At 38.1% G+C, this 25,454-nt stretch overlaps 3 protein-coding genes across 5 annotated transcripts in view; 2 read left to right on the forward strand and 1 right to left on the reverse strand.

Moving 5' to 3' along the window:
• Positions 1–33: 33 nt before the first annotated feature.
• LOC110053023 (kelch domain-containing protein 1-like) lies at positions 34–12,886 on the forward strand. Its single transcript, XM_089291910.1, has 10 exons — positions 34–257; positions 1,316–1,571; positions 2,758–3,029; positions 4,157–4,290; positions 4,842–4,967; positions 5,356–5,537; positions 7,482–7,678; positions 8,244–8,335; positions 9,460–9,612; positions 11,532–12,886. Exons 1-10 carry the CDS (start codon positions 127–129, stop codon positions 11,717–11,719), a joined length of 1,731 nt encoding a protein of 576 aa, XP_089148036.1. The 5' UTR covers positions 34–126; the 3' UTR covers positions 11,720–12,886.
• A 1,245-nt stretch (positions 12,887–14,131) lies between these two features.
• On the reverse strand, positions 14,132–20,189 carry LOC110053045 (uncharacterized). Its single transcript, XM_020759231.2, has 3 exons — positions 17,942–20,189; positions 17,032–17,146; positions 14,132–16,210 (listed from the first exon to the last, which is right to left on the reverse strand). Exons 1-3 carry the CDS (start codon positions 20,050–20,052, stop codon positions 15,821–15,823), a joined length of 2,616 nt encoding a protein of 871 aa, XP_020614890.2. The 5' UTR covers positions 20,053–20,189; the 3' UTR covers positions 14,132–15,820.
• A 2,254-nt stretch (positions 20,190–22,443) lies between these two features.
• Positions 22,444–25,454, forward strand: part of LOC149111206 (plasmolipin-like) — a 14,696-nt gene continuing 11,685 nt past the window's right edge. For 2 of the 3 annotated variants that reach the window (XR_016207944.1, XR_016207945.1), the window contains exon 1: positions 22,444–23,066. Coding sequence is in view for 1 of the 3 variants with exons in the window: in XM_089291928.1 (XP_089148054.1) it covers positions 22,481–23,038 (558 nt within the window). In the remaining 2 variants the exon portion in view is untranslated. The remainder of the gene's footprint in view (positions 23,067–25,454) is intronic. The other variant, XM_089291928.1, reaches the window with a different exon arrangement.

The raw sequence follows: 25,454 nt of genomic DNA on the forward strand, positions 1-25,454 counted from the left end.
AAGAAAATATTTTGTTATTATATCCCATAATGCATTGTCGACTGCGCCAAAAATAAGGGCGCGCTTTTTCAAGCAAGTTTATGAATTTCTTTGCAATAAGCTTGTATTCTTCGCTTTGACAATTTCATGATCTTTTGTCGTTTATTCGACATGAACACTCCGAGAGTAAAGGATCTTCCAGATGAAGACTCGCTTTCCCTCTATGCAGTGCTGAATGTCTGGGAACCACCAAGGCGTTTGCTAAGCCGCTCCACCAAGTAAGGACAGTTTACGTTAAAATGCGCGCGTTTTCTGTAACTTTGTAAACTTAAGAAGGTTTATTTAAAACCAGATTATTCCAGGTCATAAATATAAGGCTATAATGACTTTCAAACCTGCAAGAATGGCAATGTGTTAATTTGTTAGTGTGTATGCATGGGACATGTACTGTGTGTATTTTAAGCTTAGGCTTGTTTGTTTGTTTTTGTCCAAATGACACATGCCCTTCACTGCTGATTCGAACATTCAACCCGTGCATATCCCCATGCATCTGATCCGATCATTCTTAAGCCAGAATGGTAGAGCCTACTATTGTTGTTTACCTTGGACCCCCCTCCCATAAACGAGACAATTCAAACTTTCCCACTTGAAGAAAAACGTTCAAAGTACTGCACCCCCCCCCCCCTCCTTAAGAAAAAACAATTTTTTTCCACACATCAAACAATGCCTATGGGACAGCCCCCTCAGAAGTAACTTTCATCCCCTCCTCCCAGAAAATCTTTTCAATGGAGATATTGTGTAAATAATATGGAATGGCCTGTTATCATTGCGTTTCAGTTCAATTCTAGATCCATAGTAGGGGTGGCGGGGGGGGGGGGAGGTGTTGAGCTGAAATATTTTTCAGTCAACTGAATCAGGTGCTCCCTCAGTCCGAGCACCAACCTCCCTCCATCACTTTTTACCTCCCAGTGGATCTGTGCCTGATAATAGCTTGTGAAGTAGATTTGAGATGCAGCAATGCAGAAAAATTTGAGGGCATAAATGGGTAGTGCATATAAAGCCAGCAAGAGTTTAGTCCCCATCACTCGTAGTCTCCCACCCTAAGAGCATCTGCAAAGAAGACTACATCACTTGTTCCTCAAGTAATTGACTAAAAGACTGTCTTGGTTTATGAGCAAATTCTTAGAACTGACTTTCCAAGAAATCTGTTGCAAGTGCAGAGAAGTGAAATTTTGAGGAGCTTGGACTCATGCTAAGATTTTAAATAGAGCCTGATTTACCTGAACTGTAATTCTTCAGTATTAATGAGTATTTATTTAACTGTTTTCCTTTGCAGTGGTAAAGAAAAAGGACAGTGTAAGAAACGTTTCCACTGCCATTTCCAATTACCCCTGCCAGAACAAATCATAATTTTTAGTCGTGGAAAGTGGGAACCAGACTTCAAAGGACAAGAAATTATTGCAGAGGTTTCTATTGATGCAGAGATTCCACCCCAGAAGATAGGAAGTCTAACAAGCAGAAACAAAGTGTTCTGTTGGGATGAAGGCTGGACAACCAAGTTTTTAAAAAGAAGTGAACAACTTTGTGAAGAGGTATATTATCATTAGTGTGTCCACACACCCTCTATTTTGTCTTGAGTTCACGAGATTGCAAGCTTAGTGAAATATTAAGCCCGCACATGGGATATACGTACTAAAACTCAAAGGGGTGGGGCTAGGGAAATATCATTTTTGAAGATGCTTATAGAAAAACAAACACGCAACAAAAAATAATCGTCTATGGATAGACAATATTATCACTGATTAGTCTTAATACAGTCACTTTTACGCAAACTATAAAAGTATATAACTACACATGTCCAAGTTTTAAAGGAAGGCTTTGATTCATGCTGCTAAATCATTAGTATTACTTTAACATTTGTCATTACATTGAACTTTATTAATTATCATTTGGTGTATTTGTGGCACACTTCAGTTATTATTCTTTTTTATAAAGTTCCCTTGTGGCAAAAATGTTCTAACTTACAGAGTTAGTGTGCATACAAGCTTAATGTGTGCTTTTTTTATCATATGCATGACCAAATGTAAGTTATAGCTAGATTCAAAGCCAATCACCACCTCACATTATTTAACATAGAGTGGTTTTCATATTGAGTATCGTAAAACCAAAACCAAAGTAATCGCTCAGCCAGACATCACAAAAGACGCTGATAATACAGGGAACCAGTCAAAACTTGAAGTGAGGTTTTACTTTTGATTGGATGAAAAAGTGGCACGATCGAGTAGCACGGTGACACAAAACCAATTTATTAGTTTTTACACTCAGTTGAAAACCACTCTATGAGACCATCACTGACTGTGACCCCATCCTGACTCCCTTTGGCCTTTGACTTCAAAAAGTAATCAGCTGTTGTGATTGTTCTGTGCACTATGAGCAGAACATTTTTCACTTTTTTCACTTCAAGTAAAAAGCCAGTGTTTGAAAATCCACTTCATACAAATTGTACATTACCCCACCTAACAATCATGTCTTGAGACTAGCTCAATATTATGGCTGAAAGACTTACCAGTACTCAATTTTTCAAATATGTTGCATATTTTTCCGCTATGGTAGATTCAAGAGACCCAGATTGAAAAAATGCATAGTGTACAAAATGTTCCTCCCTTTTTTTTTTTTTCCAGAAACAGGGAATCTCCCTCCCCTCTGATGACCTGCTAATCAATTCCCTTAGATCTGCAACTGAGTGACACTGGTCATGAGATTTTTTTCCCTCATTAGGGTCGAATGGCTAAGCTGACGTTAAGAGCTGTAAAGGAGAAAGCTTGTGGTGACAAGGAAAATAAGAAGGATAAAGAAGGAACTGCATTGTCACCGACACAGAAACTTCAAAATGATATTTTAAAGAGCCCTGTTACTCCAGGAAATTTCAAGAACCTGAAGCAGCAAAAGCTTAGTTTTACTGAATATGAGAGAACAGAGGTTTGCCATGAAAATGCAACAGATAAAATTACACCACCGTCAAAGAAAAGAAAACAAAGCACTGCAGAAACGTGAGTCCAGCCCCCAGCTAGTCGCATTGATAGTTTAAAAACATGATATTGCTGGTGCAAAGTGTCAACTGATACTAGTACAGTACTGATAATGTGGTTGAAAGGATCAGTATAGCAGGGCAGGAAAAAAAATTAAAATCCACTTGCCCAGTGGGCCAGTAGATTTCAGCTTTCACTTACCACCAACTTATATATAATTACCCAACATACATGCCAAGTCCACTTCAGAATATGGCAGGAAATATGTTGATCAGAGGATGAACACGAACAAAGTATGCATGGATTTTAAATTAATCCATGCTTTCTATCTCAAATTTTTCACTCATCTTGAAGGTTTAGGTTTTGAAATTATCATTTTTTAAGCTGACATCTTCACTCAGACTCACAAGACTACTGAAGCTAATTTCACATGCCCACCAGGCCACTGAACTTCTACATGTATTTTCACTTGCCCAAGAGCAAAATTTACTTGCTCCAGGCATTAGGACCTGGGTTTTTTCTTGCTACGAGTATAATGAATACAATTATACAATTATAGTAAGTCCGCTGATATTGCTTTTGTGTTGGTTAACAACAGTGATGATTATATTGGTGTTCAGTCAATCAAAATTATACTACGTTAGCCTAGTGATAACAACATTAATATATTTTTTTATAGTTAAAGCAAATATTTTTTGTACAAATTTTATAGTACAGTGTGAAAGTCACCCATTTCCAAATTGATTTGTTCCTATAGCAACTCCAGGATTTCATGGCCAATATACTTGGTCTGTTATACTCTCCATTTTGAGTGAGATGACTGCAGGTGCAAGGGACAAGATGGGTAAATAGGAGAACCTGTTCGACATTTTTTTTTCTCCTAAGTGCTTGCACCTGTGCTTTGTTTCCTTGCAGGAGTACTCCCTGTGTGTGTCAGTGTCTGGCTAAGTCTCAAGAGAAAGCAATCAGCTTTCTGAGTCAAGAGCTAGTTGATGATCATGTGCTAGTGATGAACCAGCAGAAAAAAAAATGCAGTACTGTCACCGGAATTAAGTGCACTAGACAAAAAATTAATGAAGTCAGATTACCAGTTAACATGTGAAGAGTCCAGTTAAAATAATTCCAGCTGACAGTATGTTTTGCTTAAGTCCTATTCAAGGTCAAAAGCAGAATTCTCAACAAGTTTCAAGTTATGTCAGAAGGAATCCCAGGAAAACTCCAGCAAAAAGTCCTGAACTACTGACACCTCCTGACACTCCATCAGCCCTCAACTTGGATGAGAGTAGGTTGAAAAATAGTGAATAAACATATTTTTGTTATTTGGCATACACTTCTTAAATTTTCATGATCTAGCTAAGACTGTCAATTGGAAGACTCATTTTGATATCTCCAGCTACAGTGTAATAGCTAAGACCCAATTGTAGTCACTAAACATAGGATGGGTGCACAATACACACAGAGAACTAAAAAAGCTACACATGAGAGTATGGCATCTTCCATATTATTTGTGTGTTGTAAGTAGTCTAGTAATGGCAGTCTAGTTTTCACTGTTAGTGTTATTGTAAATGTAGTTTAATAATGAAAAATCTTGCACTGCAATAAGAACATAACATGAAAACACTAACTTCAGGGTGCTAGCGGTAACCTCTAGACTACCACACTCACTGGAGTCCAAATAAGTACAAACATTTACCATTGATACAGGCTACAAAACACCAGACTTTCCCTATCAGGCTAGGCAATACAAGAAAATGTCAACTGGGCAGAGACCTCTGAGAAAGTTTTCTTTTTTAAGGGAAAAATGCAAACATAAGCTTTTTTCGTATTTATCAGTACCATCGGGCAGATGGGGACATGACATGTGTTTGATTGACAAGAGGAAAGCAGTTCTGATTGGAGGCCAGGGAAGCAAACTACAGATGGCTAAAGATTCAGTTTGGACATTGAATATGTCACAAGGTTAGTACATTGAATATGACCCAAAGATCTTCACAAAGATCTCCAAGGATATCCTATTGACAGAGATTATTGAAGACCATTACTAAAACAGGGAATGCTTAATGAATAACTAACACAAGTCTTTCACTTGTCCACAGAAGCAGTCCAACCGTTTCCTTAGAAACTATAACTGGTCAAATACACGTAACTTTGTCCTCATGGTCCTCACCATCTAAATTAAGGGAAGCCCTTTGGGGATCTTTGAAGATCCTTAAAGATTTTGTAAGGTTTTCAACAAGGATTTAGTGGTGACCCAATTAAATGCCCCTCTTTAATTGGCATTTAATAAATAAACTCTCAACTTTTTGATGTACTTAATTTTGTGCTTTTTGTATTACCTTTATCCAAGAATGCATCTCATGGAAACAAGAGAGTTGTGAAGGAGGTGGAGCTGATAGACGGATAGGACACACAATCACCTATGACACAGAAAAGAAAGTTTTGTATGTCTATGGAGGATCAAAGACAAAAAGATGGTTCAGTGATGTCAACATTCTAGACCTTCAAACAAATACCTGGTCAGCTGTCAAGGTTTGTTAATTTAATAATATATAGATTTAGCTGAGCCTAAAACTGGAGCTCCTGATTACAATAAATTAACATGGCTTGAGCCTGCAATTCAATTACAGGGCTCAACACTAACTTTTCAACTTACTAGCCTAGTGGCTAGTGATAACTTAGATGTTACTAGCCAAAAAAAATGTTTTTACTAGCCAAGTGTTGAGGTTGGCTACCTTACTACACGAAATTTTCGCGACATGTTTATTTCATGGTTTGGGGGTGTGTATATTTTGTGACACTTAAATTCCACAATTTTGCAAAATTTTGTGTATTTTGAATCACTGTAACTTCTTCTTTGTGCATAACACACAATTTATTTGCTTGGCAATGTTACTTGAACATGTCCTTGAATTTAGTAAACCGACTTTATCAAAGTACAATAACGTCAAAAGTAACAAAAACGCAATGGCGGGACTATATGTCAACAGTAACATGATGTGTTATGTTCCCAACACTAACTCTTCGCGTCACTTTAAATTTGCAATTTTTTTAAGATGTGAAATTCGCGAAATTAACTGGTCGCGAAAATTTTATGTAACAAGGTAAGTCCAACAAAGAGCAGAATTACTAGCAAGACTTGAAAGCAAAATGCAAGCATTTCTCTTTAATACACAATGTTGGTAACTACATTGAACTTAAACTAGTTCCAATAAAGTTAATTCCAGTTCCTGAAAAGACTTTCAAGACTCTGTTTTTCTTTGAGACTTCCTTGGAAGAATATAGAGACCCTGAGACGTCATTGTAAAAACTATTGAGACTTCTTCACAGACTGACAGGCACCGTAGAAAGCAAAACAGCTATTTGAACAATACTGCAAACTATCGTTGGTGAAATTTGACCGCTAAAAACAACTGATTTAAATGTCGAAGGAAATAAATCTTTCTCATCTAGTTATTTCTGTAATGGTAAGTTTGTAAGTATGCATGCGACGACAGATCACCCATGTATCGTTACTATATAAATAAAATGTTATCCCTTTACAGTTCCACACAATTTTGCAAATGATTTTATCAGGAAGCTTGAGTTTTGTTCCACTTATTCAAACAAAAAAGAACATCAACGTGTTCTTTCAGAAAATGCTGTCTTGTTTGTCAAGTATTTCTTTCAACATAGTAACATCTTCAGTTATCTGTTTATGTACCACACAGCCAAAAGTAAACAAACTTAAATTTGCATACGTGCTGAACAACACATGCCTGGTCACATGGTACATGTATGTCCACAATGAAATTCTGATCTTGTTTCCGAGAAAAGGGTTTGTTTTTCTTGAGAAAAACTAGTTCGGCCAATTTCATTTTGTTTACTAGCAAAAGTGGCTAGTGGAAATCGAAAACGTACTAGCCAAAACTAAATTTCTACTAGTCTGTGGCTAGTTGGCTACCGTTAGTGTTGAGCCCTGAATTGAAAACCAGTACCTGGTCAGCGGTCAATTTGAAAAACAAGAGTGGCCTTGATGAGCTCCAAATCTGAGCCTGCAATATGGTCATGTGATACTGGTCAGTGGTTACCTTGTTTTGACAGGTGTCAATTGATCAAATATGTACGCTGTAAACCAAGGCTTGGTTGACCTATTTGCAGGAGTATGGCCACCATATTGAGCAATGTTGTCATTGGTTTTGTCATCATAGGGCACATATGCCCACAATCAATGCTGCTAGCCATGTCAACCATGGTTTTCTATCTCTATGCATGCATGTGGTTCTGTTCAGTTATGGTGCTTCATTTGGCGGCCCTTCGGGCTGCCTGAGCTCAGCTATTAGACTCAATTTAAGGGTTAATGTTAGGCCGGGTTAATGTTGTTCCTCGCTGAATTAGTAAGATTTACGTTAACACTATTTGGTCTCTGCTATTGACCCTCATTCTTCAAATAGGATGTACAGGTGCACACTGTGTTATGTCTCATTTCATTTGCAGGCTGTCGGCCATGCACCAACCAGAGCATATCACAGCTGTAACTTGTTCAATGGAGAGCTCCTGGTGTTTGGAGGAGTGTTCCCTAACCCTGATCCACAGCCTGATGGCTGCAGTAATGAACTTTACATCTTTAACACTTCGGCAAAGAATTGGTACAAACCCATCACAAGTGGGACCCCGCCCAAGCCCAAATCAGGGTATTTGACTTATTGTTTTACTCAGTCTGAGTAAATGCTTATAAAGTACATTTGAAAGAGAAACTTCTTGAGAGTGATATTATTGTAGCTTTAAATTAAAGTCAATTTTACTTATTGTTACTTATTTTTTCCAAAAAATGTTATTGCCATGGCATTTATTAAACATCCGTTTCAATCTTTTAGAGAGAAAGGCGTTATTTTAGAAGTTTCCACTTAAGTATGTACCAATGATGGAATGGTGAAGACAGCAAGGTGTGATGTATTGCTAGCTACCTCAAGTCACTTTGGCCTCATCTTCTTACATTTTCCTCAGTTGCAGAGCCAGACCTCTTTATAAAGTGGTGTCCAAAACATTTTCAGTCCATTGGGCTTTGACTATTTTCACCCACGTAGGAGGGAGGAGCCCCCAGATCCCTACCCAAACTAGATCTGCTACTTTTCCTAATTGGTTATTTTTTGTTTCTTTTGGTTAAATTAATGCCAGTACTGATCAGTCTGTGATTAAAGACCAACTAAAGGTTGCTACATTATAAATAATTTGATTTTTCTCCAACTTAATTTGTAGTCACTCGGCATCCTTGTTAGGAGACAGATTAGTCATATTTGGAGGCTGGGATTTTCCACAGTGTTTCAATGATGTTACTATTATAGATTTAGGTAAGTCTCATGAAGGTTCTTATGAAGGTTCAGAACTTTGATTTAGTGGAAACTTTAGAGGCAGCATGGCCTAGCGGTTAGGGCGCTGGATTTGTAATCTGGAGGTCCCAAGTTCAAATCCTCCTCCCTCCCACTAGATGGATTTGTGTTTGGTGATCCCAGATTCAACTCCTCTATGCTTTGTAAATAGCCAGCTGGTCAGCCTATCACCAGTTGGGATTATTTTTAACAAGTTTCTGTTTAATTTACAATATTTGTTAAAGCTTATTTCAGTGTCCACAATTAGTACAGCAGTGCTAAACACTACAACACTTAAATAAAGTGATTTATTTTTATTTTTTTTAAATTTTATTTATATTTAGTTATAGGTGGATCTTATACCTGCTGTGGTCACACTCTATACAGTAATGTTATTTATATAATAAATTATTCAGGATTTTACTTTAATGGAGAAATGATGTCCAACAGTTTTATGAATCCAGCATTGCCTTGATAAATTTGATTCAAAGATTCCAAACATGCAATCATTGAACTGTAGCCACCATTTGAATATCAAATAAATGAATGAATGAATGAATAAATGAATAAATAAATAAATAAATAAATAAACAAAATTGAATAAATAGGAATTTGCAGTGGCACATCCCACGGAGAGGCTCTTTGTCCACTGTTTCTAGATCGAATTAGAATTTAGAGATATTGGTTTTTGTGGAGGGAGGAAAACCGTAGAACCTGGAGAAAAACTCTCATTGCAAGGCGAGAACCAACAACAAACTCAACCTACTTATGATGCTGGGTCCAGGATTTGAACCCGGGCCCCATTGGTGGAAGGCATGCGCTCTCACCGCTGCGCCATCCCTGCTCCCCATATCAACATAGAATTCAACATAGAACCTCTTTCCAGTCCAACGAGTGAGGTGATAATATTCTGGAAAACACTGCATTAATGAAAGCATTGGTCATCATTCAGGCAGAACACTTCAGCTGTTTTGAGTGTAACAAGTTAGTATGTGCATTAACAAAAGTTAGCCCAAAAATGGCACATTTCTGCCTATGGGGAATGCTATTAGTTTCCAGCACTTCTATTATTAATATAATTGAATATGTTTGATGACACATTACAGCTGTGATGGAGTTTTCCACTCCCACTATCACTGGTACATTACCCTCACCTCGTAGCTGGCATGCTTCTACAGTTCTTCCAAGACAGAGGATTTTTGTTCATGGTGGATACGATGGCAATCAGATACTGACAGACTCCTTTGTTTTCGACTTGGGTAAGTTCAGCCTGTACCAGCTTAAAGTGAACAATACTATGAACAACTGATATGGAAATGCATATACAGTCAAATCTCCCATAAGCGGACACCCTCAGGACTAGAGAAAGAGTCTGCTTAATAAGAGAGGTGTCTGCTTATGGGAGGTTTAAAATGCACTGTTTATATTTGGTTAGGACTGTTACTAACTGTTCGCTTGTGGGAGGCATGCATTAGCGGAGGTTCAACTGTATTTTGTTAATCTGCAACCATGTATCCCTGGTTTCTCCAACAATATGTTGTCACTTGTGGTAGCCATAATGCATGTATTGGGAGAGTCACACTAAGAGTGTAATCTCCTTGCTGCTGAAAGGACAGTCAGCAAGAAGAAGAATCAATTTATATTTGGTTTGAAACCTTGTATCATGAAGGCCATAATTTGTGCCTCCTACATTTCATTAACTTCTGAGAATAAGCCTTTCTATAATACAATACCTCTCCTGAAAATGCCTCACACTCCCACCCCGGAAATAGCCTCACTCCAAGTTCACCAGAACACAAGAAGTGCATTAAGCTTATAATTATATTATTTAATAGTATGTGATAATATATGTATTTGTAATTGTAAGCATAATCCATCAAATATTTTCGCTCACACGCGATTGGTTTAAACGTGTCACATAATTGATTATGCCCCAGCTAGTGAGTGATATTCCCCAATTTTCAAAAGATCCTGCATCTTGCATAAAATATTTGAAGGACAGTAAACACAATAGTCTCTGGTTGACTTTAAAGATATGCTCAGATATTAAAATTTCTAGGTAACAGCAGACACGTAAAGATTTTAAGGAAAACGACCAATTTTTAAGTTTACAAGACATGTTTTGACAGAACTTCTGTCATTTTCAGTTGAATGATTACAAAGCAAGTTGAATAATAAGTGGACAAAAATGTTAAAAAAGACAAAAAGTAACAAAAGAACGTGAAAAGGTGTAAATTAAAAGGATAATTTTAGATTTACATGGTGTAATTGCTGATTGAGGCAAGGTAGTTCTTTTTGAATATGGATAGCCTCCTTTATCTTGAGTTGAAAGCTGGTAGTGGCGTGATCTAAAATATGAAAGCAGTCTGTTGAACACAATGAGCAACAATGTCCAGAATTCTGAAGATGTTGGAAAATGTGAGAGGTCTTATCAACCGCTAAGTGCTCACATACGCATGTGGAAAAATGTCGGGTGGTTTTCGCCGACATAACAGGCATTAAACAACATGTGAACGAAGCCCACCGGGGATAGGGTCTTTCACACCAAAAAATGTCGGTGAAACCACCCGACATTTTTCCACACGCGTACGTGAGCACTTAGCCGTTGATAAGACCTCTCACATTTTCAAACATCTTCAGAATTCTGAATGTTGTCGCTCATTGTGTTCAACAGACTGCTTTCATATTTTAGATCACGCCACTACCAGCTTTCAACTCAAGATAAAGGAGGCTATCCATATTCAAAAAGAACTACCTTGTCTCAATCAATAATTACACCATGTAAATCTAAAATAATCCTTTTAATTTACACCTTTTCACGTTCTTTTGTTACTATTTGTCTTAATTAGCATTTTTGTCTACTTATTATTCAACTTGCTTTGTAATCATTCAACTGAAGATGACAGAAGTTCTGTCGAAACATGTTTTGTAAACTTAAAAACTTGGTCGTTTTCCTTAAAATATTAAAATGTCCATGGAATTATCTCTTCCTCGAAGCTCACGGTTTTCCTTGAGCTTTGCTCTCAGTAAACTGTTTCCTTCTCAGAACAGATGATGTCTGCAGACAAATATCTGAGCATATTTTTGTGTCATATGGAGGCTATTGTTTAGTTATATAATAATTATTATATAATTTAGCAGTGTTAGAATCAAGCATTGTCTAAAAATTCTTCCTCAGGGACATTGACTTGCACTACAGTTAAGACCAGTGACAGTCTCACCCCACGTGCAGGACATGTTGCTCTCTGTTTACCTGTAGAGAATGAAACGAATAACAAAGAAGAAATTGCTGTGTTTGGAGGCGGTGACAATGCCGGAGGATATTTCAATGATCTTGTTATCTTTTCACCTAGTTATAATTGCTAACATAAAGTAAAAAAGTAGTGTTTGAGTCAAGATCTAGAGTTAATTTGATAGTTTTTAATGGTTCCTAAAGCAAAATTAATGAGTAAGTGTATTCTAAAAACGTCTTCATTTTCAACTTTTTTCAGTACAACCCTATTTTTTAATAGTACCATAAGCCGTTATCCAGTTGCCACAGTCAATTGGTATCATGACTTCATATCAGATGATGGTGTGCTAATCATTCCTGGATTATATCAAATATATCCCACCAAAATTTACCTGGTGAGATACAACACCAGAATTCTCCTGTTGTTAAGATACAACAACAACCAGACATATCAGACGTAAGGTACAGACCAAGGAAGTATTTTCATCTGTATATAGACCTTTTTCCTTGTTACTCAGAAGTCATTTTTAAAATTATTATACTTTCTGGGTTGCAACTCCATCCCTGGGTTTCTTGACTTACTTAAGACCCCATTTATGTGGTCTCTGATAGTCAAGACAACCATTTATATGATCTCAGAAAGCCAAAACAACCCTCCCTCCAAGGCAACTTTATCACAAGTTTATGAGAAATGATTGTCCCTGTTGACTTAGTCAGTGGTCCTGAGAGGTTATCCATGGCCCTAAAATATTCAAATACAGAATTATCCCACTTTCTTTGAGTTTCCTTTGGTCGTTTGATCACTGTGGGCTTTGTCAAATTAATTTTTTAGTGATATATCGCCGCTGTAAAAGCTAAAATTTGACATTAGGCAAAACTTGCCATGCCATGAGTTGTCCTGTTTACCCCTATGACAGCTTGGGGAATATCAGACTGTTGTTTGACTTCTTAAATGAAACAGTGAACTGTTAAAAGTAAACTGAGGTGAACTTGGGAGGGTTATCTCTGGTACTAAAGACTACATGAATGGGGCAGTAGACACAAGACAACTTGTGGCGAATCTTATATTTCAAAGTAAAACAGGTAGTGGTGCCACAAAATGTACTAGTTCTTGGTCTTAAATTAACTTCCATCGCCACTTTTACAAGTGCCATGTGTACAGTACTTATTGTAGTGTAATACAGGATATAGTATTTAATTACCCAACAAAATGAGCTTTGCACTAGTTAGGGAGTACATTTTTATGTTGCTGTTTGTCCATTAGAACTATATTAAAGATTCACTTATTTGAATTTGGTAAATAGTTCCCTTCATGCTATCAGACATACCTTCAAAAAGAGCCGATAAACGAAAAATTCTGAATTTGAGTTTGTCAAAAACAAGAATAGAAAACTTATTCCCTCTCCTAACAGAAGGTAATTTAAGAAGTTGGCATGCTGTTCCTAGAAGCATGTGCTGGTTTTCTGGATATGTGGTTGGGACAGCATCCTGCTCTGGGATGGAACTTGGGGGGTTCGGTTAAAAAAGATAAGACAATTGTTATAACATGCTGACTTAGTCTCGTAATGCTGAAATCCATTTCTGAGGACCTCAATTTTACAAATTTTCCAGGGGACTGCCCCCAGACCCTCCTTTGGCAGTCAATATCCCAAATCGCCTTCTCTAAAATCCTGTATCTGTCCCACCTTCTTTGCAGTTTTCTGTCTTGGCCACTTAACTTTCCAACTTCACTGGAGTCAATTTGAATTAATAGTCAGGGTTCCTAAGGCTCCAGGAAAACCTGGAAAGGCCTGGAATTTTATTATGGCATTTTCCAGGGCTGGAAAGTCCTGGAAAAACACTACTGGTCCTGGAAAGTGCTGGAAATCTGTTAAACTCAAGTGGAAAATATGAAATGTATGGCAGACAGTAAGGAGAATTGACATTGAGATCTTGGGAGTGAAAGGGTTAATGTGAATTTTAGAGTCCTGGACAAGACCTGGAAAGTTTGAAATCAGTGGCAAGTTGTCACAGTTTGATTGACCATATGAAACAGAAGCCATCAGAAGTTGTCAAAAACTAATCAAAACCTTTCCAAGTGGCAATGGTAAGGCACGTAGCTCTGTAACATTTCAGTACACAGCTACATTTTGAGTGTCATACATACAACTTTGCCATTAGCATCACCATTGCCACTGTGTCACAGTGACTTAACACCTCAGGAAAAGTTAAGCTGATGGAATCCATATAATTGCCAGCTGATTCATATGTATCCCACTAAAACTCCCCCTGTCAAACAGATTTAATACCCAGACCTCAGGGCTGTCAATAAGGGCCATAACCCACAGCACCTGCTACAGCTGAGTATGTTTGATGAGCCCTTATGTTATGGGTGAACTTGCCTGTTCTTCACACAACTCACTCAGTTGCTATGGGTGTGGAGATCAAGGCCACAGGTGACGCAAAACTTATGGACAGCCCTGGGTCACCTGGCTTACATGTATCAGAAAAAGATGGCCTAACAGCAGGATTTGTGGTCAATAAAAGAACTTCAAACAAAACAACTCTTCAAACAAGTTTCGTTCACTTTTAATATCTGCTCTTCAATACATAACATTACAATATCAAAAGCCTATCTATACATGGTACACAAAATGCACAAAAAATATGAATTTACTTTTTTTTTAATTTGCTAAGGTCTTCACAAGAACGTGATAAACGATTTCTGGATTATACAACAGAGGACAAAGTGAGGAAAGACAGGCAATAAATACAGAACTATTATTATATAAATACATGGCTCTACTGTAAAGGGTCACAAAGTTTCTCGGCAAGTTACTTTTCAGTTAAGTTCGTATTTCAACAAATTTCTCTGTGGATGAACAAGACTTCACTGTCAGAAGAAGTTGCAACAAGGTGTTTGCAAAAGTTTTGAAGTAAGCTCAACTTCATACTGGTGTTATTTTCATGTCAACCTCTTCATTCAAAATATATTATACTACACATCCTTGTTTCCTAACAAATTCTTGTCATTGCTTGAGTTTTTTATAGGGTTCATAAATTCAATTCTATAAGTTAAGATACTTAATAAGTTTGTCCATGTATCACTGATGCATAGTGCTCCTAGATATGAACTGACTATTCAGTACATTTTATTTAGTGAACATTGCAGTATTTAGCTTTGATCTCCAGAAAACTGAGAAAGATTTTATGAGAATTCGTTGGCCTCCTTAATAAATGCATGCAAGAGTTTAACTTGTGATTTCTGAATCTTATATGACTGTTACTAGAGCAGGAATCACAAAGATGTAATAATTTTCTCAATACTTTTTGTGGTCATTGTAACATTTATGAAATAAAAGTTTCTGAGATTTGGTTGGGAGAATCAACAAATGGAACCTGACATTTTTTTATACTTTACAAGGACATGTTAAATTTTATAAATTAATTTGCTAGATTTTGGCATCAATCACCATAAAATAATATTTCATGATCATCATAAACTCCAGGTGAGTGGATATGTATTTTATATTTTGTATGCACGTATGAGGAAATACTGTGAGGACCAAATCTTGTTTTGTCACTTAACATTTTAAGTATCTGCAAACCCACTACAAATCGTTGCTAACAATAATATTACAATCTCTATACAAAGGGGAGTCACAAAAAAGAAATAATCTCTATCAAAAACAAGCTCTATTGTAGCAGCTTTTACTATACAATTGGTCATGTTGAGAATTAGAGAGTACCTTATATATAACAATGAAGAACAAACTATGAGAGGAACATGAGCGAGTGTCCATTGCTAATTACACAGAGAGCAGCCGTCATACCTCCAAGACATGACCTGTTACATGTAGTATTTCTTTCTTTCAAAGGGAATTTTGTGCGCAATTACAAACCTGTTCTTCTACAGCAAGTATCACAAAAATCTCTGCTGGAAATGCTTAATCCTTTCAGGTTTCAAAAGTTACATCATTTTACAAAAGAAAACATTTTCCATGTTTCTATCAAGTTTTGTTTCAACAACTCAATACTAACACAGAGAAATATACTCTATTAATTTCTTTCAGAAAACACTGAAAAAAGAGGTGACTGTAATTTTGGGAACAAGTTTTTAGTGCGCACTTTCTTACATAGCGTTTTCTAAATATCGTAGCTGCTGGCACTAAATAATTACCTACACATGTACTAGATGCAAAACATGGAATGTAGCGACCACAGCAAATTGTAACTAGGTGAGTATCTACATTTGCCTACACATTGTATTCCTCTTGAGATAACACGTCTTTCCAAAGTGCCTTCATCTCATCAATACATTCACTCCTGGCTTTTCTCTCCTCTTGAAGCAGCTGTTGCTCCATCTCTGAGAGTGCATCTGTGCTGCATTCTATCTGTAAACAGTCATCATACAACATCCCATTTGGCACACTCATGGCCTTTAGAGTTGCTGACAAAGTGGCAGTGTAACGTGTGTGATTGAAGACTTCCGATGCAGAACTCAAACAGTCTAACTGAGAAGTGGGGACTTTGTGCCCAACAAGGATTTGTTCATTTATTGATGTGTGCCCCATGAGCTTTGCAAAACCATAAGGAACACGACCCTTGGAAACATTCTGAAGGCTAACTGGCTCACCCAGAGATGCCTGAAACATTCAACAATACACATATACCACAGCATGAGTGTCTAAGTTGATTGCACAAAATAATCTCATATTGCAATTTGCAAAAATAATGCACTCTGAAAAACAACAACACAAAATAACTTTCAAAATAAATTTGAATATGTTGGTGTTCGTTTAAAGAGGCCACAAACTTGAACTAACATATTTATATGCTTGCTGGATCATACATATGAGGCACCATTTGCAAATATGAAAATGGAATGCCAATGGTGGCCAAAAATGCCTTTAATATTGGGGAGGTCTGGAACCATGCATGTTGCTATGGTAACAAAACTGTTAAGTTCATATTGTGGAGCAAATTTAGTAGAATCTTTCTGTAAAGAATCAAACATTTCTGATACAAATTGGCCGAGATATCTTTTTTCATCATATTTGATGAAAATTTGGTTGAGTGTATGACGTCGTCACTTTGCTAATTTGCATACTTTAAAAACTTGAATATCTCTGGAGCGAAAAGAGATATTTGAAAATAGTAAACAGCATTTTTCTTCTAATGCAGGCTACTTGTTTATGTTTTAAAATAGCTTCGTTAGGAAAGATGTGATTTTCGTCATAGTACCACTTTAAAATGATAGCCAGAAAGTTACTAGGCTAATGAAACTAAACGTTGAAGGCTAAATTGCAGGGGACTAGTACTGCGTCAGGAGTGGAGGGGGTACAGGATTAATTTGCAGTCATCCTATACACTTAAGTCATTCCATGTCACACAAACTGGAATTAACTTATGACATATATGAGCCATTTGCTCCTCTGTTTCTAATGATTGGAATGTATTTACTCACCTCATCACAAACCAAATCACAAAGAGACACAAGCTTTGCTCCCAGTCCTTGAGCTGGCTTCTTCAAAGCAGCAACTATTGGCTTTGGAAAATCAATCATAACCTGGGCCAGATACCTAGAGAGGAAAACATAAAATTTATATCATACATGTAAAATGCAATGCAGCTACTATTGCCAATATTATTAACACTGCCATGTTAATCAGGAAACAAAATAACAGTAAGAGAAAGATAAACCTGTTTAGCCGAGCAGATGGTAAGTTTGATCAGTCTGATGTGATCAACATGATGCCATAATGTTACAAAATTAATGGTAAATAAACCTACACCCTATGATTAATCAGTGCCAGTTTTGAGTATTCATGACAATATTAAGAGACTTAAGATATCACAAGTTTTCACTCCAAGTATGAATTAAGAAAAAATATTAGAAACTGCTTTAAATAGTCAGACTTCTACACAACTGGGTGGTAATACAAACATCCTTGACAGGTAATGTAAATTTCACTTTTATATCCATAAAATTTGCCCAATGTTATGACAAAATATTTACAAGGCTAAAAAAGTTTAAAAATGGTTAAAAATTTAAATATATTTACATAATATTACTGAAGTTGGCAGTTGGTTCTCTTTTAATTTCAGTTGTCATGTTAGTCTCTATGGCAACAACACTGTTACAATATGCTTATCACAAGGATTGTCAGCTTTTTGGTAAAGGAAAATACTTTCATCACACACATAATGACCAGTATTGCTTATGTAGAAATGTTTAACAATTTATTATTTTTTTGTATTTTACTAAGACAGGTTGCGTTATCAAATATACAAGTTTTGAAATTGTTCAGAAAACTGCCCCCCCCCCCCCCCCCCCTCCTGCCACAGATTTTTTTCTGCCTAATTTAGCAACATACCTTATTTTATCCACATCCTGTCTGTAATGTTTTGGTTCCTCCTCACACGGCACTGTTGTGAGATCTTTAAGATCAACACCACAGAAAGTCTCCTCTCCTAAGCCACTGATAACAACAAACTCTGATTGGTCGGTAGCCGCATCCTCCATAACAAGAGTAAGCGAGTCTACAATTCTCTGATTAATTTTTCTCCTCTTGCTTGTGGATCGCCCAACAGTGACATGAAGACAATCATCCAATTTTTGAACGGACACTTCTTTGCAGATAAAACGTTTCTCACAAGGATCAGATGCATCAACTTGTGCACAGTTTGTTTTCTTCAAATTGACTTGCACTAAATGAGAATCATCATTTGATAACCATCTGTCAATTTCAGATTGTTTACTATGATACTCGATCAAGTCATCCTTCCAGTATGCATGGTACGATAATCTGTTTACAACTGTCACATCTTGACAGTCATGACCAAGGAAACATTTGAAGTCTAGTTCATAATCAGCCAATTCATCAGATGGAGCCCATGAGCTGGTTCCATCTTTCCACTGGACTAAATACTCATACATGCCTGAGAGATTTCGTCTCATTCCAAGAATTTTGTCAGCTTTGTTTCTTCTTCTACGTTTGTGAACATTGTCAGAACTTTGCTCAGTTCCCATCACTGGTTCACAGTCACTTTGAGATACATTCAGTTCACTTCTTACCTTAAGATTTTTCCTGGCTTTATTTAAAGCTTTACGTTTAAGTTTCTCTGCAATAGCTCTCTTTTTCAAAGCAGAAGCCACAAGTGGTCTCTTGTCCTCCTTTCTTTGTGACTCCAACTTCTTCAGCTTACGTTTCAACGTTGGTGAGCCATCGTTTTGCTCGTCCTCTCCGGTAAAATGAAAAGCATCACTTTCAATCTTGTCTGAATCAAACGACGGTTCAGGTTTCGGCTTAGGTGGACGACCACGTTTACGTTTCACCTCTTTGCCAGGGGACAGAAGTCTGCAACCATTCACTCCTACAAACTTCGAGTTCACCTTGGTCATAAATGCTTCCGGTGAGTGCAGCAAATAGTCCAGGGATTCTTTTGAAGGTTTCAGCAATGAACGTTTGTCGACTGCTTTCAAAAGAGGCCGCACCCAAGGTTTTTTCACGCCATTTTGTGTCCGGAATATTTTGTGTTTTGTTTCGCAACTTGATAACAATTTCTTCGGCGGTCGACCTCTTCTCCTGGGAGTTGCTGTCGCGGATTCGTTTTCATCACTACTTGACGACAAACAGCCCTTTTGCAAATTGCGTATGCCTTTCGACAGTTTTCTTTTCTTACAAAATTTTGAAGTTGAAGGTGACGCGAGAGATGCTTTCGTGGCACTTGTATCACAATTGCCATGTGGCGAACGAATGTCAACTGAATGTAATTTCTCGAAAGACTGTGTTAGATTCTTTGGAGGTCTACCTCTCCTTCGCTTGGAAGGAGTCTCGCTGGAATTTGAACTCTCATTCTCCGTTTGAAGATCACTTGGCGTCCTTTTCAGGCAAACAGTTTCAGATGATTGACTACGAGAATTATTAAGCTTACATGTTGATGACAAAGAACTAACTATGCCAGAAGGCGAGACTAGGCCAGCTATACCGTACTCCAAATTTGTGCTCTCACCGTTTTGCCGTTTAGGAGACATCAGTCTTCCTTCCATTTCATGATTCGACAATAAAAGAGAAGAGTCTCTTTCTATAGACTTTGTTCGGCCATTCTTACATTTAGGACGCGAAGAATCTGACAACAGACGCTTCCTCTTCACCGAATGAAACTTCCTCCGTGAACTTCGCTCGTCTTCAGAGTCTGACTCCATGTAACGAGCGGGCTTTTTAAGCGTTCTTCCACCGTGAGTAACTAAGGAGGGATTATGCGTTAGGCCGTTGAAAATAAACTCTCCTTTACCTCCTTTACCCGTAGTCTTTGTGCGATGTTCGGGCGGCCTTTTAATGCCATTCAAGCAATTGTCTCCACAACCCAAAGTTTGAACGCTTGATTTGTTCAATGTTGTCTCCGAACTCGACGTCAAAATCATGCCCCTGTCCTCGTCCCTAGTGGGACTAACCGTTGAATCATCTATTCGCATGTCTACCATACAACATGAGCGGAAATCTCGCTTTACAAAGAAAGCGGACACAAATAAAAAAGTTTGATATTATTGAATGGTGCACGCTATGCAAAGCTTGGAAGTTTGAGCGCGTGCGCCATTATTTAAATTCCCCCGCATGCGTGAAGTAGAGCTTACCGCTGTCATGGCAATAAATCTGAAGATTCGGCAAGGTCTGATTTTCTCTCCACCGGCTTCACGGACCGGCCTTTACGGGGTTTTACGAGCTGCCGTTGTAAAACACTGAGCGATAAATTTTACTATAATCTTAACCAGTGTCAAACATGGACTTCACCGGCAAATAATATGTTAGATAGCATAGTTTTGACTGTAGAAAAATAATCGTGCGATAGCATATATGAAGACCAAAGTCCACTGAGGTTCCAAGAATGGATGTTCATAGGATCACGCTGTCTAACCGACGTCATTCAACGCGCACCTTTTTATCATATCTCAGATTAAAGACAGATTATGGGACAGACACAAACGACTGTTCATTCCAACCTCGTTCCCAGAGTCCTCTCTCTTGAGAAAACCCTGATAACGAGGTTGGCTTTCATTGCTCTCCTCCCATCACCTCAGGTTATCAGAGGGTTATCACATATGGGTCTTGAAATGAGATGAAAATGAATACAGGCGTTCGTTTTACTCGGTCACATCTGATAAATGGGTTATAAAGTGCACTGTTTAGAAAAGTTTTCAAACACCACTCGTGGTGTACTTGAATTCATACAATTACCTTTACTTACAAACGTCCAGGCTGATTGTGAATTTTGCTTTGATGTTATTATTATTTGTTACCTCGATTTTCAGATATATTTAATGAGGTAGAAGGTTGATTTTTGTCCTGATGGAACATCCTGTCAATTTCAATCAGTTCAGTTTAATTGAATTAGTCTCGTTTTTCCTTTTCATTGCACCAGATCTTTTCTCAATCCAGTGTGGCAGGCTTGACTGTGCAGTGTTTGTTTTTCTTTTCTGTCTAATGAAAAACATTTAGACGTTAACACCCATTTGACTTCAAGTTATGTTATGGCCGAAGGTGTTCCTTTATCTCAGTAAAATTGTGGCAAGGGACCGGCAAACGAAAATGCTGTTGTAGGCTGATACTACGTAGAAATGTTAACGTGACGACGACGTGATAGAGTCCAAACTGAAAGCCACGAATTACAACCGCGTGGAATGCTGTTTTGACCTAGTTAAGTCTCGTTAGCACGGACAGGAGGAAGGGGGGAGTTGGGGCCTAACAGGAACCGGAAAATCACTCAAATTTTCCTTAAAAACCGAAAAGCAGCTATAGAAAAACGCTCAAAACCGAAAACCACTGAGCAAAATGATTAACATGCAAATTCACAAACTTAAATCCGTCTAGCTTGAAGAACACGGCAGCGAAAGACGCGTATATTTTCTTTTTTGAGGGTTTCATTAACAATCATTGCGCGCGGTACCTTTTTACCTTACTATTGGCCCCGCGACTGGTAGATTTTTTTCCAAAAAACGGCCATTAAATGTAAAAAAATGCCTTTTTCCCAGAAAAGACTACATTTGAACATGCAAACTAAAAGTCCTTTCTACTTCAATTCGAGGTATACATGTAGACAGATCCGAAATATTATTTGATTCTGGACCAAATTTGTTTTACCTGAAAACAGTCAAAACCCGAAAGATCAAATGCTGAAAAGGGAATAAACCAAAAACCGCAACTGGTACCAAATCCGAAAACTGGACAATTTTAGTGTAAAAACCGAAAACCGATCTAACACGTGACCGCAAACCCAAAAACCTCTCCCTCAACACAGCAAGAGAAAATGATGATCATATTCTCTTGAACACGGTCAGTAGCAGCAAAAACTAGAGCAACCAGCCTGAAGGCCAATTGTCTGCTAAATACACATGGCAATGACTTAAGATGAAACTCAGACTCAAATGTTTGTTGAGTGGTCAACGTCACATGCAAAACGTGTGACTGTGAACAATCATGTCCACATCATGATAAGGAGATTGCAGACAGACAAAAGAGAGTCCCTCAGAAAATACATGGCCAGAACATGTTGAAAAAAAAAAAAACAAGGTAAACCCTTAGATTGCTTGCGCAATCTCTGGTTTAATGAACAGCACATCGGATCTAAGATGATCTACGGCCTAAGCAAAACTAAATATTTTAAAATGTGGCAAGGGCATGCAAACGAAAATGCTGCTAGATCTGTGAAAAGATCTGACCAGCCAACAATTCTTAGAAATAGAACAATAATAATGGAAGGCTGATTACTACTTTATTCTTTATCTCAAGCATTTCAGCTTTTCTGTAGACTAGACTCTGCATCACTTCGACAAATGTTGAAGTTGGCCTGCACCGGAAGTAAATAGGGAATTCACTTTCAAGGCCCCGCCCATTCTCGCAAGTGCCTTGGCAAACATGGCTGACGGAGAAGCGACCACGACAATATCAGCAGAGTCGCAGCGCAAGTACAGTTGCAGTTGCTGTGATGTTCTGTGGATCGTGACTACAAAAGAGGGATGGCTTAAGCTTGTTGAGGCAATCATGACCTTCCTTACCTTCGTTATTTTGTCGAGTTTTCCTGGCAGCTTCAAACCGGAATACGAGTTCTTGATCTTCGTGGCCACTGCAGCGTTCATCTTTGTGGTCTTACACATTATTCTCCGCATGGTTCACCTGTTCGAGAAGCTTCCAGCAGTTCTCAGGCATCCAATAATTGGTATTGTTGGGTGTTTTCTGGCCGCCCTGGCCCTGCTCATCGGTTCTGCTATAGTCTTTGACCACGGGAAAGATTACAACGTCAAAAAGTTAGAAGCTTCTGGGATCTGTGGTTTCATATCTACAGTTTTGTTCTTTTGTGAAGGTCTATATTATGTCTTCCTCTATCGTCGATTACCAAAGCGTCGTGCAGAGGAAAAAGTGACGGAAGAAGGTCAGGCCGATGATTTCGTGCTACCTTCCAAACCAGCGTATTGAGGTGGCTTTAAACCGAGATATTGCATGGGTAAGCTTTTAAAGTGTTTAATTGACTTAACGTGATTCCTTGGTAAAAGAACCCACCATATATTCCTTACAGATTTGCCACTGAATTATGTTAAAGTAATTTTAGATTGTTGTTTGTCAGTTTTAAGGACTGTTGGAGTTGGCTTGGGGCTTTGTCCTCTCCAAGGATCAGTTTTAACAGGAACCTTGAGTTCACAGCTATTTTTCTGTTGAATGGGAGCATGGCCTTTAGCCAATCGAGACATGTTCTTCCTCTGGGATTTAAGGTGATTCCCTAGTAAAAGAGCCCATCATAGATTTCTGATGAAACTTGGTATGCTGTTGTTACAGGACAAGGAGATATTAAAAACGTAATAAAAAGAGGGGCTCACCATGCTTGTTTTCACGCCACAATGCTGACAAATACGATTATTTGGGTGACTTTAGGTAATAATAATAATAATAATAATAATAATAATAATGGCATTTCGGGCAGTATATCCACAGGGTGGCTCTTCGCCTGCCCAATGCTAACTAAATTTACAATTGTAAAAAGGTTAAAAGATATCTAAGAATTTATATCTATATGTAAACGAGAATAAATTGTGTTTTAAGATATGCTAAAATAAATAAATGAATAAATAAATAATTAAAATTATGCCAGGTGTTCTAAAGCTCTCTTAAAAATAATGTTTTTGGTGTCTTTACAAAATTTAATATAGTCTTGGCAGCACCTCACGTTGCTGGGCAACGTGTTAAATAAACTTGCAGTCTGGTCCTGTAGAGTATTATTAATTAAAGATCTCTCTAACCGAATGCTGTTACTAGATCTTAAGCATCTTTCGTGTTGAAATACATTAAGTTTCAGATAACTTCGCCAATATGGGTTGTGAAGGGCTTTGTGAGTTGCCTTGAGTAGGTTCCATTCACCTTGTTCCTTTACGGGAAGCCATTTGAGTTTCGTAAGGATGTCTTCGGATGACACAAATCTACCAAGCACAAAACTAGCTGCAGCCTTTTGTACTCTCTGGAGACGTTTCATTAAATAATCCGGGAGTGAGTGGTATACTATGTCATTATAATATAGCTTGCTTAGAACCAGTGCCTGTGCCAAATTCTTTTTGATATGGAAAGGCAGGATGTTCTTTAACTTCCTTAGGGTTGTTAGAGTAGCATAGCAGGACGCTGCTACTTGTCTGACATTTCTTTCCCAATTCAGATGCTCATGGATGTGAGACCCCAATAATTTAGTAGTGGTCACTCGTTCCAAGGGGATGCTGTTGATTGTGATGTCGAACTTTTCAGTGTTTAAATGATGGACCTTTGATAACTGCGGAGTAGATAATAACATCAGCTTAGTCTTGGAAGGATTAATGACCAAGTTTGCTTCACGTGACCACGCTTCCAATTTGCCTATACTTGCAGAAAGTTCAGTTAGAGTTGATTGAAGATCTGCTGGTTTGCAGTGTGTGTACAATGTGGTATCATCAGCATATTGATGACATTTAACTCCGCGTACATATGACTGAAGGTCAGCCACGTAGAGATTGAAAATGAGTGGCCCCATGATAGAACCTTGAGGTACGCCAAAACTCACCATACAAAGCTCTGATGTTTTGTCGTCGACTTGCACAAAGTGTTTCCTTCCTGTAAGATATTGGATTGTCCATTTAAGATATTCCTTGGAAAAGCCCAACAGGCTAAGCTTTTCAAGAACAGTCTTGTACTTGATGGTATCAAACGCCTTAGAGAAATCGGCTAGTACCATGAGGGTAACTTCTCCTCGCTTCATGGCGCGAATAATGTCATCTCTGATCCCTAATAGAACAGTAGTCGTTGAGTGTCCTTTCCTGAAGCCTGAGATATTCTCTTTTAACAGGAAGTGAGAATCAATGTAATCGATGACTTGGTGGTGTACGAGTCTTTCAAAAACTTTTGAAAGGACCGGAAGTATTGATATCGGTCTCTTGTCTGATACACTGAAGGTAGGGCCACTGGTCTTAGGGATTGGGGTTATCCTCGCAACTTTCCAAGCGTTGGGAAATGTTGATGTGTCAATACAGGAATTTATCATGTCTGTCAAAGGTCCTGCAATCAGGTCAGCTACAAGTTTTAGGAGCTTAGCTGGTATTTGGTCAGGTCCTGTCGATGTATCGGAACGAATTAATTTGATTTCCTTGAGGACCTCTTCATATTTAACGTGGCGCAAAGTGAACGATCTTTCCCCCATCAGGCATGGCTGCAAGCTATCAACAAAGTTCAGTAGGTCTTCTTTTGCGCTAACACCTGCATTTCTGGTGGTGCGTTGGGCAACTTCTGCAAAATGCTTGTTAAGCTCATTGACATCCAGACATAAAGGCTGTGGACATGGGTTCAAAATATGGTGTATAATACGCCAGACCTCTTTTGG

Source organism: Orbicella faveolata, unplaced genomic scaffold (assembly GCF_042242905.1).
Source record: "Orbicella faveolata isolate gen_17 unplaced genomic scaffold, um_ofav_v1 contig_24, whole genome shotgun sequence".
Classification (NCBI taxonomy): domain Eukaryota; kingdom Metazoa; phylum Cnidaria; class Anthozoa; order Scleractinia; family Merulinidae; genus Orbicella; species Orbicella faveolata.

Excerpts from the sequence above, each read along its gene's own strand:
- LOC110053023 (XM_089291910.1), top strand. The coding sequence starts at position 127 with ATGATCTTTTGTCGTTTATTCGACATGAACACTCCGAGAGTAAAGGAT. Across the intron at positions 5,538-7,481 it reads ATACCTGGTCAGCTGTCAAG|GCTGTCGGCCATGCACCAAC; the intron begins GTTTGTTAATTT and ends TTTCATTTGCAG. Across the intron at positions 8,336-9,459 it reads TGTTACTATTATAGATTTAG|CTGTGATGGAGTTTTCCACT; the intron begins GTAAGTCTCATG and ends GACACATTACAG.
- LOC110053045 (XM_020759231.2), bottom strand. The coding sequence starts at position 20,052 with ATGGTAGACATGCGAATAGATGATTCAACGGTTAGTCCCACTAGGGAC. Across the intron at positions 17,147-17,941 it reads CAGGATGTGGATAAAATAAG|GTATCTGGCCCAGGTTATGA; the intron begins GTATGTTGCTAA and ends TTTCCTCTCTAG. Across the intron at positions 16,211-17,031 it reads GTGATTTGGTTTGTGATGAG|GCATCTCTGGGTGAGCCAGT; the intron begins GTGAGTAAATAC and ends TGAATGTTTCAG.